Genomic DNA, 21,898 nt, shown 5'->3' on the forward strand with positions numbered 1-21,898 from the left:
TTAATGGTATAAATAATTCTTTAAATAAAATAAATCTGATATGTTACACAATACTGATAAAAAATTACCATTGCTAATAATTTCGTAAGCCACCTTAACTTCTGGGTTAAGTAATACTGAAGAATGGATATGAAACTTGCTTTCATGATTTGTATTTAGTTTTGTTACCACAAAAAAACTGAATTATAATCAACCTTACCTCCGATAATGGTTTCGTAGTGAGGCTTTTGTCTGAACACCAGTGTTGGTGCAATAGAAGCTATCTGGTTCAACAGGTGGCTATCAAATGTTAACTACAGAAATGGCTGAGTAAAATATTCCATCTACGATTTTTTTTTATAAAACCTATTCTATTTTAAAACTTAGGTAAAAAAAATATGCAACAAATGGTTGCAATTTCTGAATTCTTAATTTAGACCTGTGAGCCCTCATCCCTTTAGAAATCTTCAAGGTTGCAATTTCCTACACACCCAAAATTGACTCCAGTGCTTCCAGGCAAGGTTCGTTCCAAACAAACAATATAAATGGATACTCAGGGGTGCGCGGTGTATGTCATAATTCAGATATTATATCTTCATGCCTTTTCTCTGCTGTTAAATACAAAAACAGCATCTTTTACATTATCATAGAAAAGCATTTAGATTGTATTTTTATTTATCACTTTACACTGGTAGTCTCTGGTAGGTGTACTCCATAGAAACCAAAGAATTTTGTACACTATTTCTTTGTACAATAAAAGATAAAGTGTGCATTAGGTACGCTTGTACATGACAATATTGTACAATATTTACATTTCTGATATCACCATGAAATTCTGTATTTTCTATCTACAACATTGAAAAGTCTTCAGAAACATTTGGACTATTTCTTATAATCACGATTTTAGTATTATAGAAAAAAAGTTTCTCAGTAATCTCTGGACCATTTATCACTCTCATCAGACATCGATTTTGATTGGTTTTTCCAGCATTCATTATCCTTCCTGATCAAAAATTTTCTATCACTGTTCTTTTAGCACCCTGTGGTGGTGGTAGCTATCTGCCATAGTGTAAATATTGATATAACAGTGGCTATATCAATACCTATATACAGATACATCTGTGCACGTTCCTTTGATAAACACTGCGCATTACTGGAGTAGTCTCTGTTATCTGGAGATCTTCCTCCTCTTGGGTTTGGGGGGTCTCATTTGTCTGTCTCCTTGTGGGATTTGGTGTACCTGGAAATAAAAAGGTGAAAAAAAAAAAAAACAACAACAACAGAGGTTGAAATTGCAAACACCATATGATTTCTGACAAAGAACAGGGTATGGAAGAGATTCTGGCTTTTGCTTTCAATTATTGATATCCTGAGGCAGTTAACATTTTTACCAAGACCCCAGATCTCAGTGTCACTACAAAGAATGAGGAATACTAGAAAATGATAAGCAAAGCAATCTTCTGGGTTCTCCAATAAACAGTGTAACACAAAGGATGAACTGGAAACAATCAAGTGTGGGAAACGCAATGTGCAGTTGCTACCCCCACTGTGCATTTGAAACACAAGTAAAGCCTTCCCTGTCAGAGATCCCTAGATCACCAATTTCACTGTAGCCTGGAAAAGTGGATAAATACATACCAAACATGCTTTTTTTTTTTTTTACTTTACCACCCTACTTACTTTACAACTACTAAGATGGGTCAAAGATTATGAGAACATGCACACATAGCTCAGCCCAAGGATGTTTGTTTATGAGACGAATCAGAAAAGAAAATATTAACAGCATACCACTATCATCTGTTGGCAGATCTGTGCTTGTAGTCTGGGAAGGGCAATTAATACAACTCATCCTTATATACTATCAGGAACTAGTAGCATTAAGTGCTGTTCATCAGATTGAACAGGGATTGAGCAGTATCAGAGCATTAGCTCACAGTTTGGTTTTGAAGGGTGGCAGGAAGGTGTGATCAGGAGCCCCACATTGTATTGCGGCTACTGATGGGAGCGGGCAAGAAGGCCCAAGACCCAGGAAAGGCAAGATGGACACAAGGCAGTGGTATAGCAAATGCTTCCTCAGCATTTGGACACACGCCCATTTGCCAATTTCTGTGGTGTAAATACTTTAACCACAGCCAATTTCAAGCTACCGACCTGAAGTCACAGAACTTAGAGTTAGGAAGAGATGTACACAATCAGCTCTCAAGACCCACTACAAGTTTGCTCAGTTATATGTTTTAAAAATAATGTTTTAGACAATAGCCAATGATATTCAGAGTCAAATGTAGAACTCTTTTAAAAAATCATATTTAAAAATTTAAAATAATGTTTATGAATTTCTCAATCTGTCTATTACTCCTAATCCTCTCTATATACATTTTTTAAAACCACCAGTCTCTGGTAAAGAGCCATAACTTAAAACTTGTTATAATTAAGGAAAGAAGTCTTTATCCAAGACTGCAAACTAGTAATTTGTAGACCAAATATGGCCTGAAAAGGCACTTCGTTTAGCCATATGGCATTATCATATTTTAAAGAATAGTTGTCAACACCTAAAAATGAGAAATTTTACCTTCGGACTTTTATCTTCTCATGAAAAATGGGAAGATCTTGCAACACCAGCGCAATTTCCCACATGTCTAAGATCTGCTGGAGCATGGAAGAAGAAACTCCTGGAGAGAACACATGCACCCCTGCCCCCAGGTTGCTGAGATCTTTATCACTCTTGATGGCCTGCTGGCCAAATGTCCTGAGGCTAGTGAGATGATTGCCAACCCCTTTTTCTCTTTTTCCTGAGCAGGCACATCCTATACTACATTTCCTAGTCCACTAGAGTTAAGGAGGCCATGTGATGGGGTCAGGCCAGCAGAAGTAAAAAGCTTCCAGGCCTCGTGCATAAAACCTCTGCTGCCAGTCTTCTGCACACACTCTTTTCTTTCACCTGCTGGGCTGAATGCAAAGGGTATGATGGAGCACTCTGAGGTCCTAAGGAAGGGTGGACACTAGATATAGAAAGAATCTGGGCTCCCGATTCTTCCTGGCGAAGGAAGCAACTCCTTCCCCAACCAGCACCAGACTCAAGTGAGCAATGGCCTTCACTGCGCTGAGCCTGTGAGACTGGCAGCCTACCCTCACCCGTGCATTTTCATTGGCATCTCTCAGTCCATTCAAATTGCTGTTTTTCTCATACCTGATCCACTTTACTTATTGACATTATTTGCCTGGCCCTAGAAGACATTTGAGTTTATAATCCATCCCCAATCTAGACTTTTCTTAAAAATTTTATCAGGAAATCTAATGCCTCTGGGCTTCATTTCACCCATCTGTGAAATGGTAAGGTTGGATTACAAAATCTCTAAAGCCCATACCAATCCCAACATTCGGTGAATCTATGACTTATCCATATTATTCAATTGCCATTAGATGGATTGTTGGGATTCAGATAACCTTGTAACACAAAGTGTCAAGTGAAAAAAATTATTTTTCATTGTTAAATAGCTTTAGATAATTCACATTAAGAGATTACCAAAATTATTTTGAGTGTCTGCATCAGCCAATGTGTGAATTAGAGGATAATGATTAAACTTCTCACATTCAATGCTATTATTAATATATGCAAGCTCAATAAAAATGGGAAATGAGAGCTCTATATACTCTTGATCTTGACCCTACTGTTTAATTTCACTTTTTTGTTCAATGGACAGAGTGAAATTTGCATTACTGTATATTTAGGCAACAGTAATGGCCACTGCTATTCCCAGAGTCAAATGCAGAAAGCTGTGGTTTGAACTTTAATATTTTGCTGCTCACATTTTAAAAGAATGTTATGTGGGAAAACAAAAGTTACTTATCTCTGAAAAAAGGCATAGTTAATACTGCTAGGTTATTTTTTCTTAAATGGCTTTGAATCTTTTCTGATATTAATCTTTTTTTTTCCAGCCTAGTAATTTAGTATCGCTACGTGAGTTGCTTGACAATATTCAAGAGACTTTATTACCAAAAAGTGTAACACAATAATTTTCAAAGAAACACAGTATAATGGAAAAATAAATTAACTTACAGTCCCAGACATTTTGTCCAGTTCACTCATGGCCTCATGAATAGCAGCTTCTAAATGGTTATTTAGCTTTCCACTTCTGGAATTAATGAAAACAACACACTCGATTAATAAATTAAAGAAACAAAATCTCAATTTAATTCCCTAATCGGAAAACAAAAGTGCCAATTCCACCAGAGACAGCCAATTTATATTCACATTTGGAAAATTCAGATGACAAAACACCACTCTAGGATTCTCACCACTGAATACTAATGATTAAAGTCACAGAACTACTGAAAAAAAAATGAACAGATTGCGGGGCGGAGAGATGGATTCTTTCCCCTTCCACATGTTTCTTCCATAACCCGGTGATTTGGGAAGAAAGCTGAGCCTCGGGTCCACCTTCCCACCGGTGCAGCCTGCATTGCATTGCCTCTTGTCTCCGCCGGGCTGCGAGGCAGGGCAGGGGCGGAGGGCTGAACTGCAGGCTCCGGCCACTAGGGAGCTCTCTCTGCCCTCGCTGGAGCGTCTCGGCTCTGGAGTGGAGCAAGTGAAGGCTGAAATCCTGGTGCAAGTTCCAGGTGGGAAACAGCTTAATTCACGGCACCTGAGCCTCCGAGCCCTCCCCTACTACATTTCCCCAAACACCAAAATGACGTTACTATTTGAGCAGAGAAAGAATGCCGGTCTCAGGGTCTCAGGGTGCCTATCGCTCCTCTGACCATTTCTCACCACTTAGCATTGCATGACACTTCTTTGGCCTAAATAACACACACGGTACATCTGCCATTTTTGAAACTTAGCATCTATGAAGCTGTTGAACTAAAATCAGACAAATCTACCCGATCCACATCTGTGGTTATGTACCTTGTGCCCATCCCGACTGTTAACTTGTTTTTCCTCCTTTGCGCATATAAATAATTACCCAATTATTCTGAGTACGAAGGCAATTCCTTTCACTTACACTGTCAGGACAATTACTAGAAAAGCTGCGGGAGCCTGGGAGCAAACGTTTGCAAAACAGGCTATGAGCATGGCTTTCGAAGAATTAAGTCCTATCTCTGCCGCATCTACACGGAGCTTGGAAATTTGCAGTTGTGGGAGAACTTGGCTCATAGTTTCAATTAGTTTGGCTAGCACAGTGTTTAAAAACATTTTTGAACTTTAGCGGAATGCCTTTAGACAGGGCCTTTCGGTTCCTCAGAGCCTTCACTTATTCTTATTCTCAGACATCAGAATAGGACAATTCCTACATTTAGTTTCTGTCTACACCTTAGAGAACTCTTGAGTTCCCCACCCTGGAGTACTTACACTGCTAGACATACCATAGATGCTCTGTATATTTGCTAAATAAAAATATTTGTCCAAAGCTGGCATGGATGGTCCTATGTTTTGAAAAACATACAGGTACATCAGTTAGTTTAATTGAAAGGAGAGATTAGTGTATTGGTTTTAAACAAATTGTAAGGGTAATATGGCACCAACCCCCTTCCCCTCACCTTTTTCGGGCCTTCTAATCTAGCCTCTAGCTTTCATATTTATCCCATTTGTACTTAGAAGTTTAAAAATACCAAGAAGTACATAGAAGAAAATAAAACCTAACATCCGACTTCCCAGCATGAAATGTTAATAAATTACATATTTCCTTTAAGTCTTTTTTATTTAAAAACCAGCAAGCTGTAGTTCCCATTTGTTATCAATCCTGTGTCTCATTCTCTCCTACCCTCCTCCCCAACTTCTAGTCTGTTTTTACATTTTATATGATATCTTCATGAACAGTACCAAGTATTGTTTTATATGTTTATATATATATACATATATATACACACAAAAGGCGTCATGATATACATACTTGCCTTTTTTCCCTTACCACTGTTTTTGAACAGTGTCCTAGTTGATATACTGTATTCATTCCTTCTAAATGGTATATAGTAAGTATTTCATCATATATATGCTGTCTTTAACTTATTTATCCATTCCAGTTTTAAGGGGCCCTGGTCATCTTCGGGAGTCTGAGTTGTTTTCTAGTGAGGAGTCTGCTAAGCAAGACCCTGGGTGACTGGGTAGGAATCCAATCCCAGGACTCTGCAGGGCCATCTAAGTGTCAATGATGTTGGGCTGGGGCTCCTTTCGTGGGCTGTTTGGCGAGGGTACTGACGGTATCATCACTGCTGAGTTGCCCAAGAATATGACACTTTGTGTAATGTGTTAAATAGATTTATCACTACTATTTCTTTTGTATTGAGATGTATGAACATAAGTTTTAAAAGATAATTGTTATGTATTTTGATAGTAAGACCTTTTGAGTTTAAAATTGACTAAAGTTCTAAATATCTAAAAAGAACTCACAATGTTTCAAAATTTTTACCTAACTATACAAAAGGGCAGTAACATTACCATCAAAGTACAAAAATGATGGTCGGGTGCAGTGGTTCTCGCCTGTCATCCTAGCACTCTGGGAGGCCAAGGAGGAAAGATTGCTCGAGGTCTGGAGTTTGAGACCAGCCTGAGCAAGAGCGAGACCCTGTCTCTCCTAAAAATAGAAAAAATTAGCCAGGCGTGGTGTCCCAGCTACTCAGGAGGCTGAGGCAGGAGGATCACTTGAGCTCAGGAGTTTGAGGCTGCAGTGAGCTAAGATGTCGCCACTGCACTGTAGCCAGGGTGACGGAGCGAGACTCTGTCTCAAAAAAAAAAAAAAAAAAAAAAAGATTCAACAACATTATTTGTTGAAGGAAAAGATAGAATTGTAGGAGTTTTGTCAACTCATTCTTCAACAAGATATTTAAAATATTTATAAACATCTTACATTAATTTAAGCTAAATTAATAGATTGTTTAACTTTTAAAAAATTTAAATAGTTAATAAGAGGAAGAATGACTACTTCTCGAAGAGAAGATAAATAAATAGATGTGAGGCATGAAATTATTTGTATACATCATGAGATCAAGAGGTAAAGAGAGACTCTCCCTGGTTTCAAATCTGTAGATCAATTTTTACAGTAACTAGTTAGGTCAGGGAAGAATGAACTTATAAGAGGAAGAAAAAGCTCCATGAGTTCAAGAAATGAACAGTAAGTCAAAATTCAGTCTTCCAGTCCAGAGGGCCTCCCTGTGGAGTTTCTTCTACTATTTTCTACTCCCTGCTGACATTTAATGATAAACATTTTTGCTAATGGACACTCTAAACCCTACTTGATTAAGCAATAGATGTTCATATAATCACATGTCTAATTATTAATGGAGATAATTGCCACTTCTCATCTTCATTGCCTATATTGTCACACATCGTCTTTATCGTCACTGATTAAAAAAAAAAGCCAGGTACGCATCTGTGAATGGTACAAGGAATAAGAGAGAAATGAGAAACTGCATTTTGTTCACACTGTCAATTTAGAATTTAAGTGACTCACTTCATGTAGAACAGAACAAATTTGAATGAGACCTAAAAGTCAAGAACCCTACACTCTGAAAACCTAATATAGAGAAAGTATGCAGATATAAGAAAATTTAACATGCTAAGTATCATTTCTTTGTTTTAAAGTGAAAGTATGACTTAATTAATCTCTTTATCATTTTCCAGATTCATAAAAAATCAAGTTTCCAAAGAAATTTATATGTACATATAGACAGAAGATTTGATCCTCACTTACATGGAAATCATAACATATCTAAAAGCTATGGATTTTTTCTTTTAGTAAAGCTATTTTGCTTTTAAGTACAAAATTACCCTAAGTAATGTGTTAAATATGTTAATATTTCTTATGTGATTAGGATGTAATTAGAACATCAATTTAAAGATATTTATTTACTGTACAATTTGATTGAGGATATTGAGGATTAAAATGACTAAAGTTCTAAACATCTAATATGGTGGTAGAATGTTTCAAATGGCAAAAATATCAGATAACTTTGTTTCTTCCACCTGTATCTTCATAGTAAAAATGGCTATTTACTAAATACCGTGTGCCAAGTACTGTGTTAAGGCGTTCTCTCTGTTATCTATAATGATCCTAAAGTAGGAATTATTATACACATTTTAGAAATAAAGAATTTATGCTTAGAAAGATTAAGCAACATACCCAAAGACACATAGCTATGAGGTGGTAGAAACAGGATTTGAACCCAGGTCAAAAACCAATCTCATTCTTTCTTTCTTTTTTTTTTATTTTTGAGACAGGATTTTTCTCTATAGCCCAGGCTAGAGTGCAGTGGCATGATCATAGCTCATTGTAACTTCAAACTCCTGGGCTCAAGCGATCTTCCTGGCTCACCTCTAGAGTAGCTAGAACTACAGGAATGCACCACCGCTCTTGCTAATTTTTCTTTTCTGAAGAAATGGGGTCTTGCTATGTTGCTCAGGCTGGTCTTGAACTCCCTCCCTCAAGAGATCCTCCAACCTTGGCCTGCCAAAGTGCTAGGTGCCATGACACTTGACCAAAAACCAACCTCTTAATCATCTTGTTCCAAATGCCACTACCTGTTTCAGCCTTTTCCTCTTTTGTTCTTACCCTCAGTAAAAGCGGTCAAATCTTTGTCATCTTAAAATTCTTCCATTGTTATTTTTTAGGAACTTTTCACATTGAGGGTAGAAAGAAGAGTAAATAATCTACACCAGCTCACTCTACTTCCTTATTCTTATTCACTCCTCAACCCATGGCCACGTCTGTCCTCCACTCTACTGGAAACTGTTCTCACTAAGGTCACCGGTGGCCTGCAAATTGCCCAATCCAATGGAGATTTTTCAGTTCGTGTCTTACTGGATCTCTGTTGATCATTTTACCACCCTGGAAATTTTCAGTCTTGACATCAAAAACCTTTCTTCCCATCTTCTTCGTTCTCTCTCTTAAATGTTCAATTATCCAGGGATTCAACCCTTAGCCTGCTGTTCTTCAAATTGGACAAAGTATCTCTGTGTGACTGCAGCCATTTGTACACTGTTGAACCACTTCTTCCCAGATGCAGACTCGTGTGTCCAACCTATCCCACAGGCACCCCCAGCTGCACTCAACAGTCCCCCCATATTCTCTTTTCAGTCAGTGCTTCTAACACCCACGAAGTCACCTGAGCTAAAAACCCAGAGTTGTCCTTGATTGCTCCCTTTCCTTTACATTCTGATCAATTACCATGCTCTGTCAATTTTACCCCCTGTGTATTTCTTGATCCCATTCCTTCTCTTCCATCTTCATTGCCCCCTCTTGGTTTGGGTCCTCATCCTCCCTTGTCTTCTGCCATGGCCCCTAAATGATCTCCCTGTCTCCAATATTATTTCCTTAAAATGTGTGCTCCTACACAGCCATACCTAAGGTGAAAACCCAACCCCCAGCCTCTTTAGGCACTTCCAGTAAAATAAAGGATCCTGTTGGCCCTTACTAGGCCTGTCACAATCTGCTTCCTGCTTACACCTCTGGCCATATCTCTTACAACTTCCTACCTGATACTTTACAGTTCACACAACCCAACTGCTGATCTCATCTAAACACTACGCCAGCCCACCTCATCTGGGGCTTTGTGTCCTTTGTGTGGCTAGTACCTATGTAGTTTGTAAGGCTTGGCTCAGATACCATTTCCTCTGGGAACCCCTGCTTTGCCTGGGAATGCCATTTCACTTCTCTATGATCCCCAAATACACTGCGCGCACACACACACACACACACACACACACATGCAGAGCTGTCACTGCAATTTTCACATTTTAATTATTTGTTTCTGGATCTGTCTCTTTCACTAAATAGTGAACTCCAGGGACTATGGCACTGTGCCTGGCACAGATTTTTTTTTTTTTGCTAAATTAGTCTCCTTAAATTGGGAATAAATGAATAAACTAAAAAATGATTTGGTTCAACATATCATTTATCTGTTATGTGACTTTCAACTAATTATTTAAGCTATTTGGGTCTGAGTGTCCTCATCTGTAAATGGGCTAAGTAATTCTGGCCCATCTTGTGATAGGGAGAATAAAATAAGGAATTTGAAATCACATGTGCAAAATGTAAAGCATTCTGCTGGGCATCCACACGGCAAGTCAGTCCGGTTGGCCTACAGTATGGTAAATAAAGCTGTCTTTACTAATGTTTGCTTCATCTTTTCCTCTTTTACTTCTCCAATCCATACTCTAAGTTTATGGTTATCATGAGGAGAATTTCTTTAGATGGTGCCCACATTAATTCACCACAAATAATAAATTGGCTTTGAAGAAAAAATTTTTAAAACTGTGGTTTGCTACTCATTATCTTTCAGAAATTGCTTAATAGCAAGCGTACAGGAAAAATAGCTCATTTCAAAGCAGGGTACCTAAATATTCGAAGGAGTCATTTTATTTCTGTGTTATGAGCTCTGTTTTGCATGTAAACCAAGTAACTGGCATACTTCAGTGAAAGAAACATTTTAGGGATCTTTTACACCAAAAAAATGGGAACTGCTGAATATTCTACAGCAACTGACCCTCTACAAATTTGTGATGCAGGTAATTTGCAACTTCTTCCTTTCATTCCGACCTTGTATTAATTTTACTGGTTTTATCCTGTTACTTAGGTCTGCAGAGCAAATGTCACTTCAGTAAGAGTAGAACGGACTTGCTCACTGTGTTACTTATCAGATCTAGGGGGAAGTTGTCTGGCAATTCACTGGCCCTTCCCACAACACCAGTGCCAATTTGCTACCTCCCAAAGGAGTCCTGGACAAAGGGGCACAAGAGTTTGCCCTCTGTGGTTGTCATCTCTTTACTGGAGTGAAGAGTCTCCCCAAGGTTTGTTGACTTCTAAAATTTGGCCTCTGGAAAGAATTATTGGAAATAGCACAAAGGGAAGGAGAATGCCTTTGATAGATATTACTAATATCATATAAGCCTTTTATGCAAGATACACTACTAATCATTCTGATCTCCACTTTACAAATCTTGATGTATAAACACAAGTTAAAATGACATTTTTAAAAAGATGATAATGTATAAAACATTAAGCCTATATATCAATATTTAAGGGGAAATATGAGAACCATTTTCCAAATGAATAAAAATTAATTAGTATTTAATTCTTGGTTGTTTGCTAAAGTGGACATTGTAGTAATTGAATAGGTATGCCAATTTTATACTTTAAAGTAACTTTCTATGTAGATATACAGAAGCACATTTGTAATTCTCTGCCTTATCATTAAATAATAGTCATGATATATAAAACTACATTTATAACAGCAAAAATTATGTTTCTAATATTATCAGCTTCTCCACACTACATTTACTCAGAAAATAAAGATCCAGAAACACTTGAATAAAAATGGCCCAAAGTTCAACTTTTTGATATAATTCTAAAAAAAAAAAAGACCTATTTTCAAGTCCACGCCCCTGATGCAACAACAAAAATCATGACTTAGCATCACTTTGACTAACAGTTAATCTGCAAAAATTATTTCCCCACCAAAGTATTTAAGTGCAAATGGATAGACCCATTACACTTCCAGATCCTATTTAATAGCCGCATGTTGAGAATATTAATCCTATTTTCTCTCCCACTAAATGAGAGGAACAGAGATGGAAGGAGTGAAGAAAAAGATGATGAAGAGACAAATCCAACACACAGTGTAAACATAAATTGCTAAGACAATATTTTCTGTAATAGCTAATTTGTCTTATCTATAATGGTCCTCTTTGGTGCTAACTATTACACGGTACTCAGGCAGCCCACAACATGGACAGAATCAGCAGAATCAGTGAGATTTCATTGTCCCTTTGAAGGAAAACCAGTAAATTAGATACTCGAAAAATAAAATGGGAAAAAAAAAAAAGTGCTTACTTTCTGTTTCTTTTCCGGACTCGGCTGTAGGCTTCCAAACCTTCTGTTAGTGTCTTCAGCTTCTCGGGCTCCACCTGAGTGAAGGTATGAAGACCAAACCACATTACCCAGACCTGCAATTGTTAAACACGCTTTTTACTTTGCTGCTGTACAAGCGGGCGATGCACTGGGGGAGGGGAGCTTTAACCTTCACTGCCCTGTCAAAGGTTCTGTCCTCACTCAGTCATCAGAGGCTGATTCTGTGGCTCCAGCCTGTGACATCAGTGCAAAGGAAAGACTGTTTGGCTTTGAAATAGTCAACGTTTTGAAAATAACGTTTTGGGAACAGAACCTGGAATTTAAACCACCTTCAATTCACAAAATCATATAGATCAGAGATCCTGGCTCACTTTCTTCCCTGCCTGCTGCTCAGCAACTGCAAATGTGTAGCATCCTGTCAAAGGAGGGCAGACAGCGGTGGTCAGTGAAGGGGTGGGCTTTGGAGCCAACAGATCGGAGTTGGAATCCTACCTCTGCACTTCCTAGCTTGAGTAAAACACCTAAAATTTTCTGAGCTCAGTTTCCCCTCTTTAAAATGAGGACAACAATACCCACCTTCCTGCTAGGATTGCTGTGAGAATTAAAATGTGACAAGTCGCGCTGAACACTCAGCCTAGCGTAGAGCAACTGTCAGGATCCAGTGTGCATTTGGCTCTGCAGAGGACACAGAGCAAGAGGGGCACGGCCGTGCACAGCCCGTCCCGATGCGGGAAGAGGGTGTTGCTAGGCCTATGAGCGTGTCCTCTGTCCTGTCCTGCTTTAACACTGTCAGTCTGTGTGAAGTCCACCATCCCAACAGAGTTTGGCCACCAAGTGTGGCTGGGGAATTTGTGCGTGTGTGTTTTGGAGGCGGGGCTGGAGCTTTTGCCACCCCCACCCTCCAATAATCTCTGTCATGGTTCTTGAAGCCACTCCCCTCAAGAAAATCAATTAAATAATTAGGAAAACTTGTATAAGACTTGAGACTAAAAACACCTTTAGGAAAAATATTACTATTTTGATTGATCTGTAAAAAATTTTTTACGAAAAAACAGTGTGTCTTGCTGTGTAAACACAGCTTCAAGGGAAGGACCCCGGCCATTCCTCACCCCAGTTTCTCCTCCGCCAGCCACTTTTATATAAAATTTCAGTGTTCACCAAAATGCCTCATAGGTAAGAGCAAAGAAATTATTATTAACTTTTGTCTTTATATAGCTTCATGACTGACACATGAACATTATTTATACATAATTTCTCTATGACCCCTTCAAATCTAGAATACAGTAATGATTAAAAAAGGGTTTCCATTATCAAGTCTGAAAACAAGCATTTCTAATTCTTCAATAAGAAAAAATAGTCAAATAATGGAAATGTTTTCCTTTTCATATATATTTTTAAAATTTATTACCTTTACTGGTTCGACCTTCTCATATTTTTGTCCTAAAGAATTCAAATACCTTACACATGTTCCTTGGGGATCCCTGATTCACTGTGTGCTAGAACAAGAGACAACTTTGTTCCAGTAACACTTCACATGACAAAAAAGTGTCCTATTAGGCTACAGGGATGACTAGAAAAGCTTAAGTAAGCTGAATGTATCCATGTGTTGTTAAAAAAGTAGTGCCTGGATACATGTTCACATTTCATGTTAGAAATGTGTATTCACATCGTGTATTCACTAACACGAAGGGAGTATGAAAGATGCTTTGCACGCTATATTTATGTAATCAATAACTAATTCCACTTATATTTAAATGACCTTCTTGGCGGTAGGAAGGAAGCTGTCCTATAACATAAAGTTCTATCAGACACAAACTGGTGTAGTGAGAGATCTCAGAAGGTGTTGATCAGGCCACACAATGAAGATTTCACATGGAAACAAAGCAAGACAGCAATGAAAACTTACCCCATTGGTCTTAATTTAAAAAACAAAGTTAGGTGAAACTATTTTTTTAAGTCTTCAATTTTTATTTTTAATTAAGGAATAAGGGACAGTAAAAACATTTCTTGTGCATTTATTATGTAAAAGGCACTGTTTTATATCATTTAATACGATAATACTGCAGACTGGTATTATTTGTGTATTACAGATGGGACTCAGTGAGTTTAAGTGACATGGCCAGAATTGAAACTCAGGTCTGACTCCAAAGTACTCAACCTCTCTCCACTATACCAGCTCCAACATACATTGAAATACACAGTCATTTTATATATATAAAGCTTATATATATAAAATTACACACACATATATATAAAATATACACACACACAGGCACACTCAAAAAATGAGGTCAAACTATTTAAAATTAAATTATATTTTTACAGAAATTTAGATGACAACTTGACCAAATTCATCTTCAAAATTTTTTTAGGCTTGGATAATTTTCCAGTTATATTTTTCTGAACAAATTCTCTACCATTTTTTCTTCATTTAAATCTGTCTCTAAGGTTCTAAGGTATTCTCACAATGAGCTATATTATTTATAAAGGATTCAATGACCTCAAAACAGAAATCAATGATGTTGCTTTCTGAAACTAAATATAAGATATACAACACTGTGAATTTCTTGTATGACAAAATCATATATATCTGGAAGAAAATGTTTAGTTTATTTTGTTTTAGAATTTTAATACTTTACTGTATTGTGAAATATAAATATATATGAACAGTGTGTTGTTTTGGGGGAAATACACTTGACCAATATGTAAGAAATTCTTTAAAGATACCCCAAAAATGGTATCAGAGAAGAACAAAATAAATTCAGTTTCTAGTCCAATAGAAATCATGTTTAATAATCTAATGAACATTCCTTTGTAAATTACTTAGCTAACTTGTAAATCAAAAAAGTACTGAGAAATCAAATACATAAATGTAACATTAAAAAGGTCAAACACAAACAAATATTTTTATAAAATTTACACCGAAAGAGGAATTTAAGATACGTAATACTTTTATCTATAATTATAATCTTGCATTCTCGTACGTTCACAAGCCAAGAGTTCCATAAATTATTTAATTCCTATCTTCGTGAGAATTTGGGAGAGAACTTTATAATTTATCTTTACTCAGAATAATCTCAGTATTATAGTTTCTTCCTGATACTGATAATGCTAATAGTAATGGCCACCATGGTATAACTCTTTACACATATGTCTTTTAAGAACTATAAAAAGATACCTGGAATTATATGTACTTATAGTTCACATATTACCTCATGTCTCAATACACACATATGTTAATATTTTTTGATTCCTTAAACTCTTGTTGAATTCAAATTCTTTATATATAATAATTCTTCAACACAAATAGTCTCACAGTTGGTTCAGTGGGGTTAGAAACATACTCATAAGGCCAGACACTGTTATATGGGGGAGGATTAAGAGTTTTTCTGAATACGGCTGAGTCTCTCATTGCTTATTTGCTTATTTTGTTCACAAAGCACATATTAAACATTTGAAAATTTAATTAAGTTTGATGTGGGGTCAGCACCATGGCACCTTGTGAATCTCAGAAATAACTTAAAGTCTGTGACAAAAGGAGACACAAATCTTTCAAGAGCCAAACCAGCCTTCTACAGTGAGGTACAGGACATACTAGAAAAACCTGCATCAATGATAGAGCCAGTTCACTAGAGATGATGCTAAAATTTCCTGCAGGCTTTAATTCTTTAATCTTTGTGAATCCTTTGCTGCTACTTAGTGTTGAGGTAAAGCTGTCACAAAAAGGTCAAATGATGGAGCACAAACTACATCACAGATTTCATAACAGAGATAAGAAGTTGACCTCAGGCTCCTCTTTTCATTCTTCACTTCCCCATTCCTTTTCTACAATGTCCTGTTGTGGGGGAACGGTATATTGCACGGAGTGTCAAGCCTAGAGTTAGAAGACCAGGACTGGGGCCTGGCTTAACTGCCTGTGATCTGTGTCCTTAGGAATACCATTTCTCCAAGCTTCTAGTCTGTCATTTATGAAATAGGGATAATTCTGAACATCTTTATGGGTCATTGAGAGGATCTAAAAAAACCATGAACGTGAAGATGCTTTATGAAACACCGAAGCAGTCTTTCCCAAAGTGCCACTGGGGGAATGTGGAGTTATTTTAGGTGGAATATGGACAAACCTTTAAACATTTTTAATAGTTATACAGACATCTAAATTTATATTAGAAAAATACAAATAACATATCTATGATTTCACACATAAGATCTTAGGATAAGACTAAAGAAGTTATTTAAACTTAAAAAGTGGCTTGAATAGCATCTAGTACATACGTGCCCAATAAATATTTGTTTGTTGACTAAATTAACTAATAAATGAATGTAAATAAAAATTTTAAGTGAATAATAACATAAGTAATATGCAGCTTTAGCTGAAGTCTGGGAAATATAGCTCTGAAGCAATAAGCAAATATGAGGCATTTATTAGGTTCATAATTATCAAACATTTATTAAATAGTAAACGCTAAAAATGATAGTAAGTTTCTTAAAAAAAATAACATCTTTAAACTGAAAAAATCCTGCTAACTTAAGTGCAATATTTTAATACTTTGTAAAGAATGGGAATTAATGACAATAAATAATTTAGGGTAAAAAGTTGAGTCACCTGTGACAGAAAGAATGAACTTAATTTTCCAACTACAGTACAATAGTACTCATGGAAAAGTACTAATCATTCCTTTAAATGAACCATAATTTTTGCAAATGAACTAACCAATTCTCATTATTACAATTTTAGTCAGTGGCACCATCTGAGACTTTTTTTTTTTTTTTTTTGGTGCTTTCTTTCCTCTTAACTTTGTATAGCAGTGTTTTTAAATGCTAGAGAATGATATTACAGGACGGGGGTAAATCTATTTTAAATGTGACAACAAATTGCATATCAATCCACAGCACGTAAATAGAACTAAATATTTTGGATAAACTTGTATTTCTAAGGAAACTGTTTAAAAGCTCATACCACAGAAGCATGTATTTGCCACAGACGTGAGATTCCATTTGCCACTTTCTGTGTGAAAATCCTACCGACAAGCACACGAACTCTGAGTTGGGGCTCAGCTACCTGCATGAATGGAGACAGGCTTCCCATCCCTCTTGAATCTTACTCAGGGAAACAAAGTTCATAATGTTCCACAACTCACTAGGCTTTTCACTTAGCTTAGTCTTTTTCTTAATATTCACATTTTTGGTCTTATCCAGTTCTTCCTCTTTATTATCTTTCAAATTCTGATCAAGAACTGACTGTGTTAGCCTGGATTTTATCTTTCTTATTACTTTTCAAAAACTATTTTGCTCCATTTTCCAGGAGATGATGGTGCTGACGGGGTACTGATTACCCCTGTCACACCGCCAGCCAAAATGTAGCTCAAATATTGTGAATATTGTGGTACAGAGAAAAGAATTCATTTTCAACAGTAGTTACGAAAATAGAAGAGGCAAAGTGAATACACAAAGAACACTGTCGACAGAGAATTATAGTACCAAAGAATGCAGACAGCTAACACTGATAATCAAGCACAGAAAGAATGTTCTTCAGTGTAAAAGTTTAAACATTACTGGAGGGCGCACCTCCTAAAGTCAGTCACCAGGCTCAACTTCTTAAGTTACATGCCCGCAGAATGCAAGGCAAGCTGTCTCTGCTCATGCTCCACCCTGTCAAAAGGTGTGCGTGTGATGCTGAACTGACATACAGAAAGTGTGTTGCCCCCAAATAAATTTGGTGATGAGTCTTAATAATGATGAGTTTTGTCAGCTTTGAATGACTACTCAGAGAGCTATTTTTATCTCTGCCTGACAAATAAATATAACTATGTGGAAAAAAATAGAAGTGTGATTCCAAAGAGGGAGCACTCTAGCCACTAAGGATTTTAAAAACATGTCTTCATTTACTCAGGTGGTGTTGTATGGAGAGGTAGAACTTTTCTCGGTAATGAGGAGGTGTCTCTGTACCTGCCCAGCAACAGGTGTTTCATTGAAAAGAAATATTTTGGTGCCAGTCTAGTAAAAAGTCCTTTCTTAAATTTGGCTTGGGTTGGAATACATATCAAATGTAAGAGTAATGAAATATGAAGACCAATGGGACAATGTTCAACAAGAGGAAAAATAATCTATGCAAGGAAAAAAATTATTTTTGATTATTATTGCTTGAGAGGCAACACTTTTAGGCTAGTTAATGTAAAATCAAAGATGACAGATGACAATTATGAAATAAATTTTAGAGAACACCAGCATTTTCCCTATTTTAAAATAATTATTAAAATAAGTACATAAAAATAACCATTTTCTCCCATAGTTGCATAGGCTTAAAAATGTCTGCACATTAAGGCATATAGATATAAAGCCAGGGGTAGCCATTTCCCTTTCCAAGAATTCCCTAACACTATGCCAAGAGCTAGAAGTGCATCTCTCTGGCCATGACTATGTTCTAGAGCATAGCACAGAGGTCTTATCCTTGCCACTTGAACCACGGAGGATAAAGGGTTCACGGTTTGGAGAGAAACTTGCACCATTTATTTAGAACAAGAGCTATCTCCCAGAATGCACTTCATTACAAACTGTTAACCAAGAGAAAAACATACTAGTTAGCACTTCCTGAATGGTATAATACAAGGCACATAATAATCTCCAGTGCTATCACAGAACTTCAATATTAGGACAGTAATACTTATAGGCAATTCCGCCCAACTTTTCACGGACTGTTAAAAACATCTCTACTAATAAATACTGTTGTATGTGTGTGGAGGGGGGTTAGGTAGGAAAGTAGAGGAAGAAAGTTTGAGTTGATATTTTTGGAAACATTGGGGGAAGACGGACTTTCAAGCTCACTCAACAAACTCAGTGCTTTAATATTAACTTATAATCAGATATGCCAATTTGTACATTATATGCTGAAGATTATAAAAAATAGTTATGACCTACTTTATTCATTGAATATATTCCTCATAATCCTTTTACCTTCAACCCTGGTTAGTAAATCCTTTACACATGGATGATGCATAGGTAACAATAACGAAGGTCAAATTACCACAACTCCGTAATGGTGGAATCCAAATTAATAAAATTGTCTAACATAGAGAACAGAGACTAGGAGGCGAATATTTACTGAGCCTCTTTGGTATGCTAGATAATCGAGCTGTGGTATCTCATTTAATTCTTAAAACATCTTTCTGAGTAGAAATTAATATTCTCACTTGAGAAGTGAGGAGACTGCAGCTTCTGGGAGCTTAATATACCTACCCAGGACCACTTAGGTAACTGGCAGAGCTAGGATTAGACTCACATCCAAATGCCCAAAGCCCATGCCACACCCTGCTTTCTCTCTATTTCTCTGTAGACCGTGTTCACATAGTATTTGATGTCAAGCAATCATACTTTTCAGGAAATCATCTCAGAAACTACTGAACATTTCTAATACATATCAGGAATTCTATTACATTTAATATCCCACCAAAGATCCAAAATGCCTTTCTAAAATCATAACTGACCTAGTCATTTACTGTCATGACCAACAGGGTCTGCTAAAACATTAACTTATGGACAACGTGGAGATCTCAGCCCTTCGCAAATATCAGTGCTCCGGTCCCAGCACTGGCCTCTTGTATCAGAGATGACTCATGCAACCTGAAAACAGGAGAGGCGCCCAGCTTGCTTTGAAATAGTAATCTGCGATCCTGTTAATTAATTATTTATATTTTCTACTTTGCCCTGTTTCCAAAAAGAATTTGAAGTGGCTTTCTGAGAACAAAGATTGTAACTGAAAGTAATAAATGATAGGTTGTGGGATGGAGGGGCATAATAAATCTATTCTAAAATTTGAGTTAACATGGATTTTATCTGGTGGGATCTGACAGAATCTTGGATTAATTTACTTTGGTGGACACAGAAATAGGATAAAAGCTGAAAGGCTAAGAAGGTTTGATGACATGTACAAAAATTATTTGGTAAATCTTTTCTTCTGAGACACTACAAAGATAAACAGTGTGGGAAATGATCCCACAGTCCACATCAACAAGGTAGAATTAATAAGGTTTTACTACAATAAACAAATTGTTTATGGAGTTAGTCTTTGTCTTTCTCTCTAGACTTTATTAAGTAATGTCAGGCATTGCCACACTATATAAAAGGGAACCTACGTCACTGCTTATCTTTTTAAAAGCAGAGGTCTGGTTATTAATGTACAAGGCTTTATTTATCCAACATTGCTGAGCATTAGGGGTTCTATGTAAATAAAAATTACGTCATAATTGATTCACCTGAATAAGAGTACAAATTTTTAAAAATGTTTTACTAGAGATCTTTCTGGAAAAGATCGTGCTCATTGTCTTATACAAAAATTAAACATAGTTCAATTTTTTTCTTGATGAACCAAGGTCACCAGTATATCAGGCTTGGAGTCAGACAGACCTGTGTTTGAAACTTCACCTTTTCTGGTGTTATGAAATGAGCACTCTGGCTCACTGGGCATCATTAAATAAAGTATGAGGAAGTTCTTTGTTTCATGAACTATCAGAGAAAAAAGGGTGTTTATGAAGCAGTGCTTTGTGTTTTTATGTGCAAAAGTGAGGTGGGTCCTGAAAAGACCAGAGGTTTTTAAAAATGTTAAGGGTCTTAGAGCTCTTAATGCTGTTATAACTTGCTTTTTAATGATCGATAAATGTCTCATGTATTATCATTAATACTTCATTACATGTTTTCAGTTTTTCATTTCTAAATGTGTGCTTTAAATTATGTTTTCTGAATTACTAAAAATACTTTTAGTGTATCTTGATATAAAGGTTTTTCTTGAGAATGCAAAATTATAATGTCAACCAATGGGAGAAGGAATATTTGAATTTATGGAAACAATTTTTTGCTCCCTATTAGGAATTCATCTATTGCCTAAAATAAGGAAGAAGAATCTGGATTTTAAAAACACTATGATTTTGTAGTGAATAAATACCACTTTGCTTATTTAAATGAAGCAAAATAAATGTTTTTTGGACTCTTAGATGATTTTTTAAAAAAGTGTATCTCCCCTAACATCAGTGAATAACTCAATCTCAGGAGATTTCGAACACAGATTAATCAGAAAATTCAGACCATTGTTTAATGCGAAATGTGTTAAAAATACATGCCTTTATTCTCCTGAGGACATAAAGAGATACTTAGACACAGCATTTAGGACAGGAAGAATGTTTCCAGAGAAGGGAGGCCATAATCTTTTCTTTAGTTAAGCTTTTTATAAAATGGCACATAAAAAAGACTTGGTTCGTTTGCACAGAGATTGTAAAACAGTTCAATGTCTACATCTTGTATTTGTAGCAGTTCCATTTATATCATAAAAGCCCACTTTTGCTGTTTCTAATTATTGCTTGAATAAACTGTCTAGAATATTTAGGTTTATCAACCTAAAGAATGTTTGTCTGGTCTCAGAGAATATAGAGAATAAAATGTTTTGTGACTGGAGTATGGAATCATTTTCTTATCAAACATAGAAACATTACGCCCAGAGTATACTCTGACAAGTATATATTAGGCAATATAAGCAAGGTTTAAGGACCTCCTGGTCGTTTGGAGAAAGACAAACCTTTTATTGTGCTGGCAAAAATGCTTTTGGTTTCCTGCCATTAAACCTAAGTGCCAGTGAAAGTTTGAACAGAGTTGAAATAGCTTTATACAATATACTCTTTAAGAGAATAATATATACCTGTAAGAGTAACTTTTATTACCTAAGAAGATGAAAAATCATATGCTTCTTCACCATATGAGGGGAATGTGCATAATTATCTCTTCCTGGTCAGATATAAATTTTTACTTTAAACAGTCTGCATATTTCTTGCTTAGTGAGCCATTTTTACCATTTATAAGAGGGGGCAGGGGAAGCTCAGAAGACCCCTACTAATTTCTTTTAAATTGAATGGTAGTTTCATGGAGAAGTTTTCATTTAATTTATATGATCAGATTGTGTTAAGTAGAACCAGACTATGGGGTTAAACATTTCCATATGTTATAAAAGCCTAGAACTTTTCCTGAAAGGAGACACCATTGTTAACTCAGACATTACCTGCTGCTTCCAGAAAAGGCTGCAACTCCACCCAGATTTT

At 36.4% G+C, this 21,898-nt stretch overlaps 1 protein-coding gene across 1 annotated transcript in view; it reads right to left on the reverse strand.

The window, feature by feature from the left end:
* Positions 1–1,147: 1,147 nt before the first annotated feature.
* The window catches only part of MBD5 (methyl-CpG binding domain protein 5), a 124,651-nt gene continuing 103,900 nt past the window's right edge, over positions 1,148–21,898 (reverse strand). Inside the window, exons 10-12 of the mRNA XM_069472915.1 lie at positions 11,802–11,875; positions 4,037–4,112; positions 1,148–1,219 (exon numbers count right to left, since the gene is read on the reverse strand). Of these exons, the coding sequence (XP_069329016.1) occupies positions 1,148–1,219; positions 4,037–4,112; positions 11,802–11,875 (222 nt within the window). The remainder of the gene's footprint in view (positions 1,220–4,036; positions 4,113–11,801; positions 11,876–21,898) is intronic.

Source organism: Eulemur rufifrons, chromosome 1 (genome assembly GCF_041146395.1).
Source record: "Eulemur rufifrons isolate Redbay chromosome 1, OSU_ERuf_1, whole genome shotgun sequence".
NCBI classification, from domain to species: domain Eukaryota; kingdom Metazoa; phylum Chordata; class Mammalia; order Primates; family Lemuridae; genus Eulemur; species Eulemur rufifrons.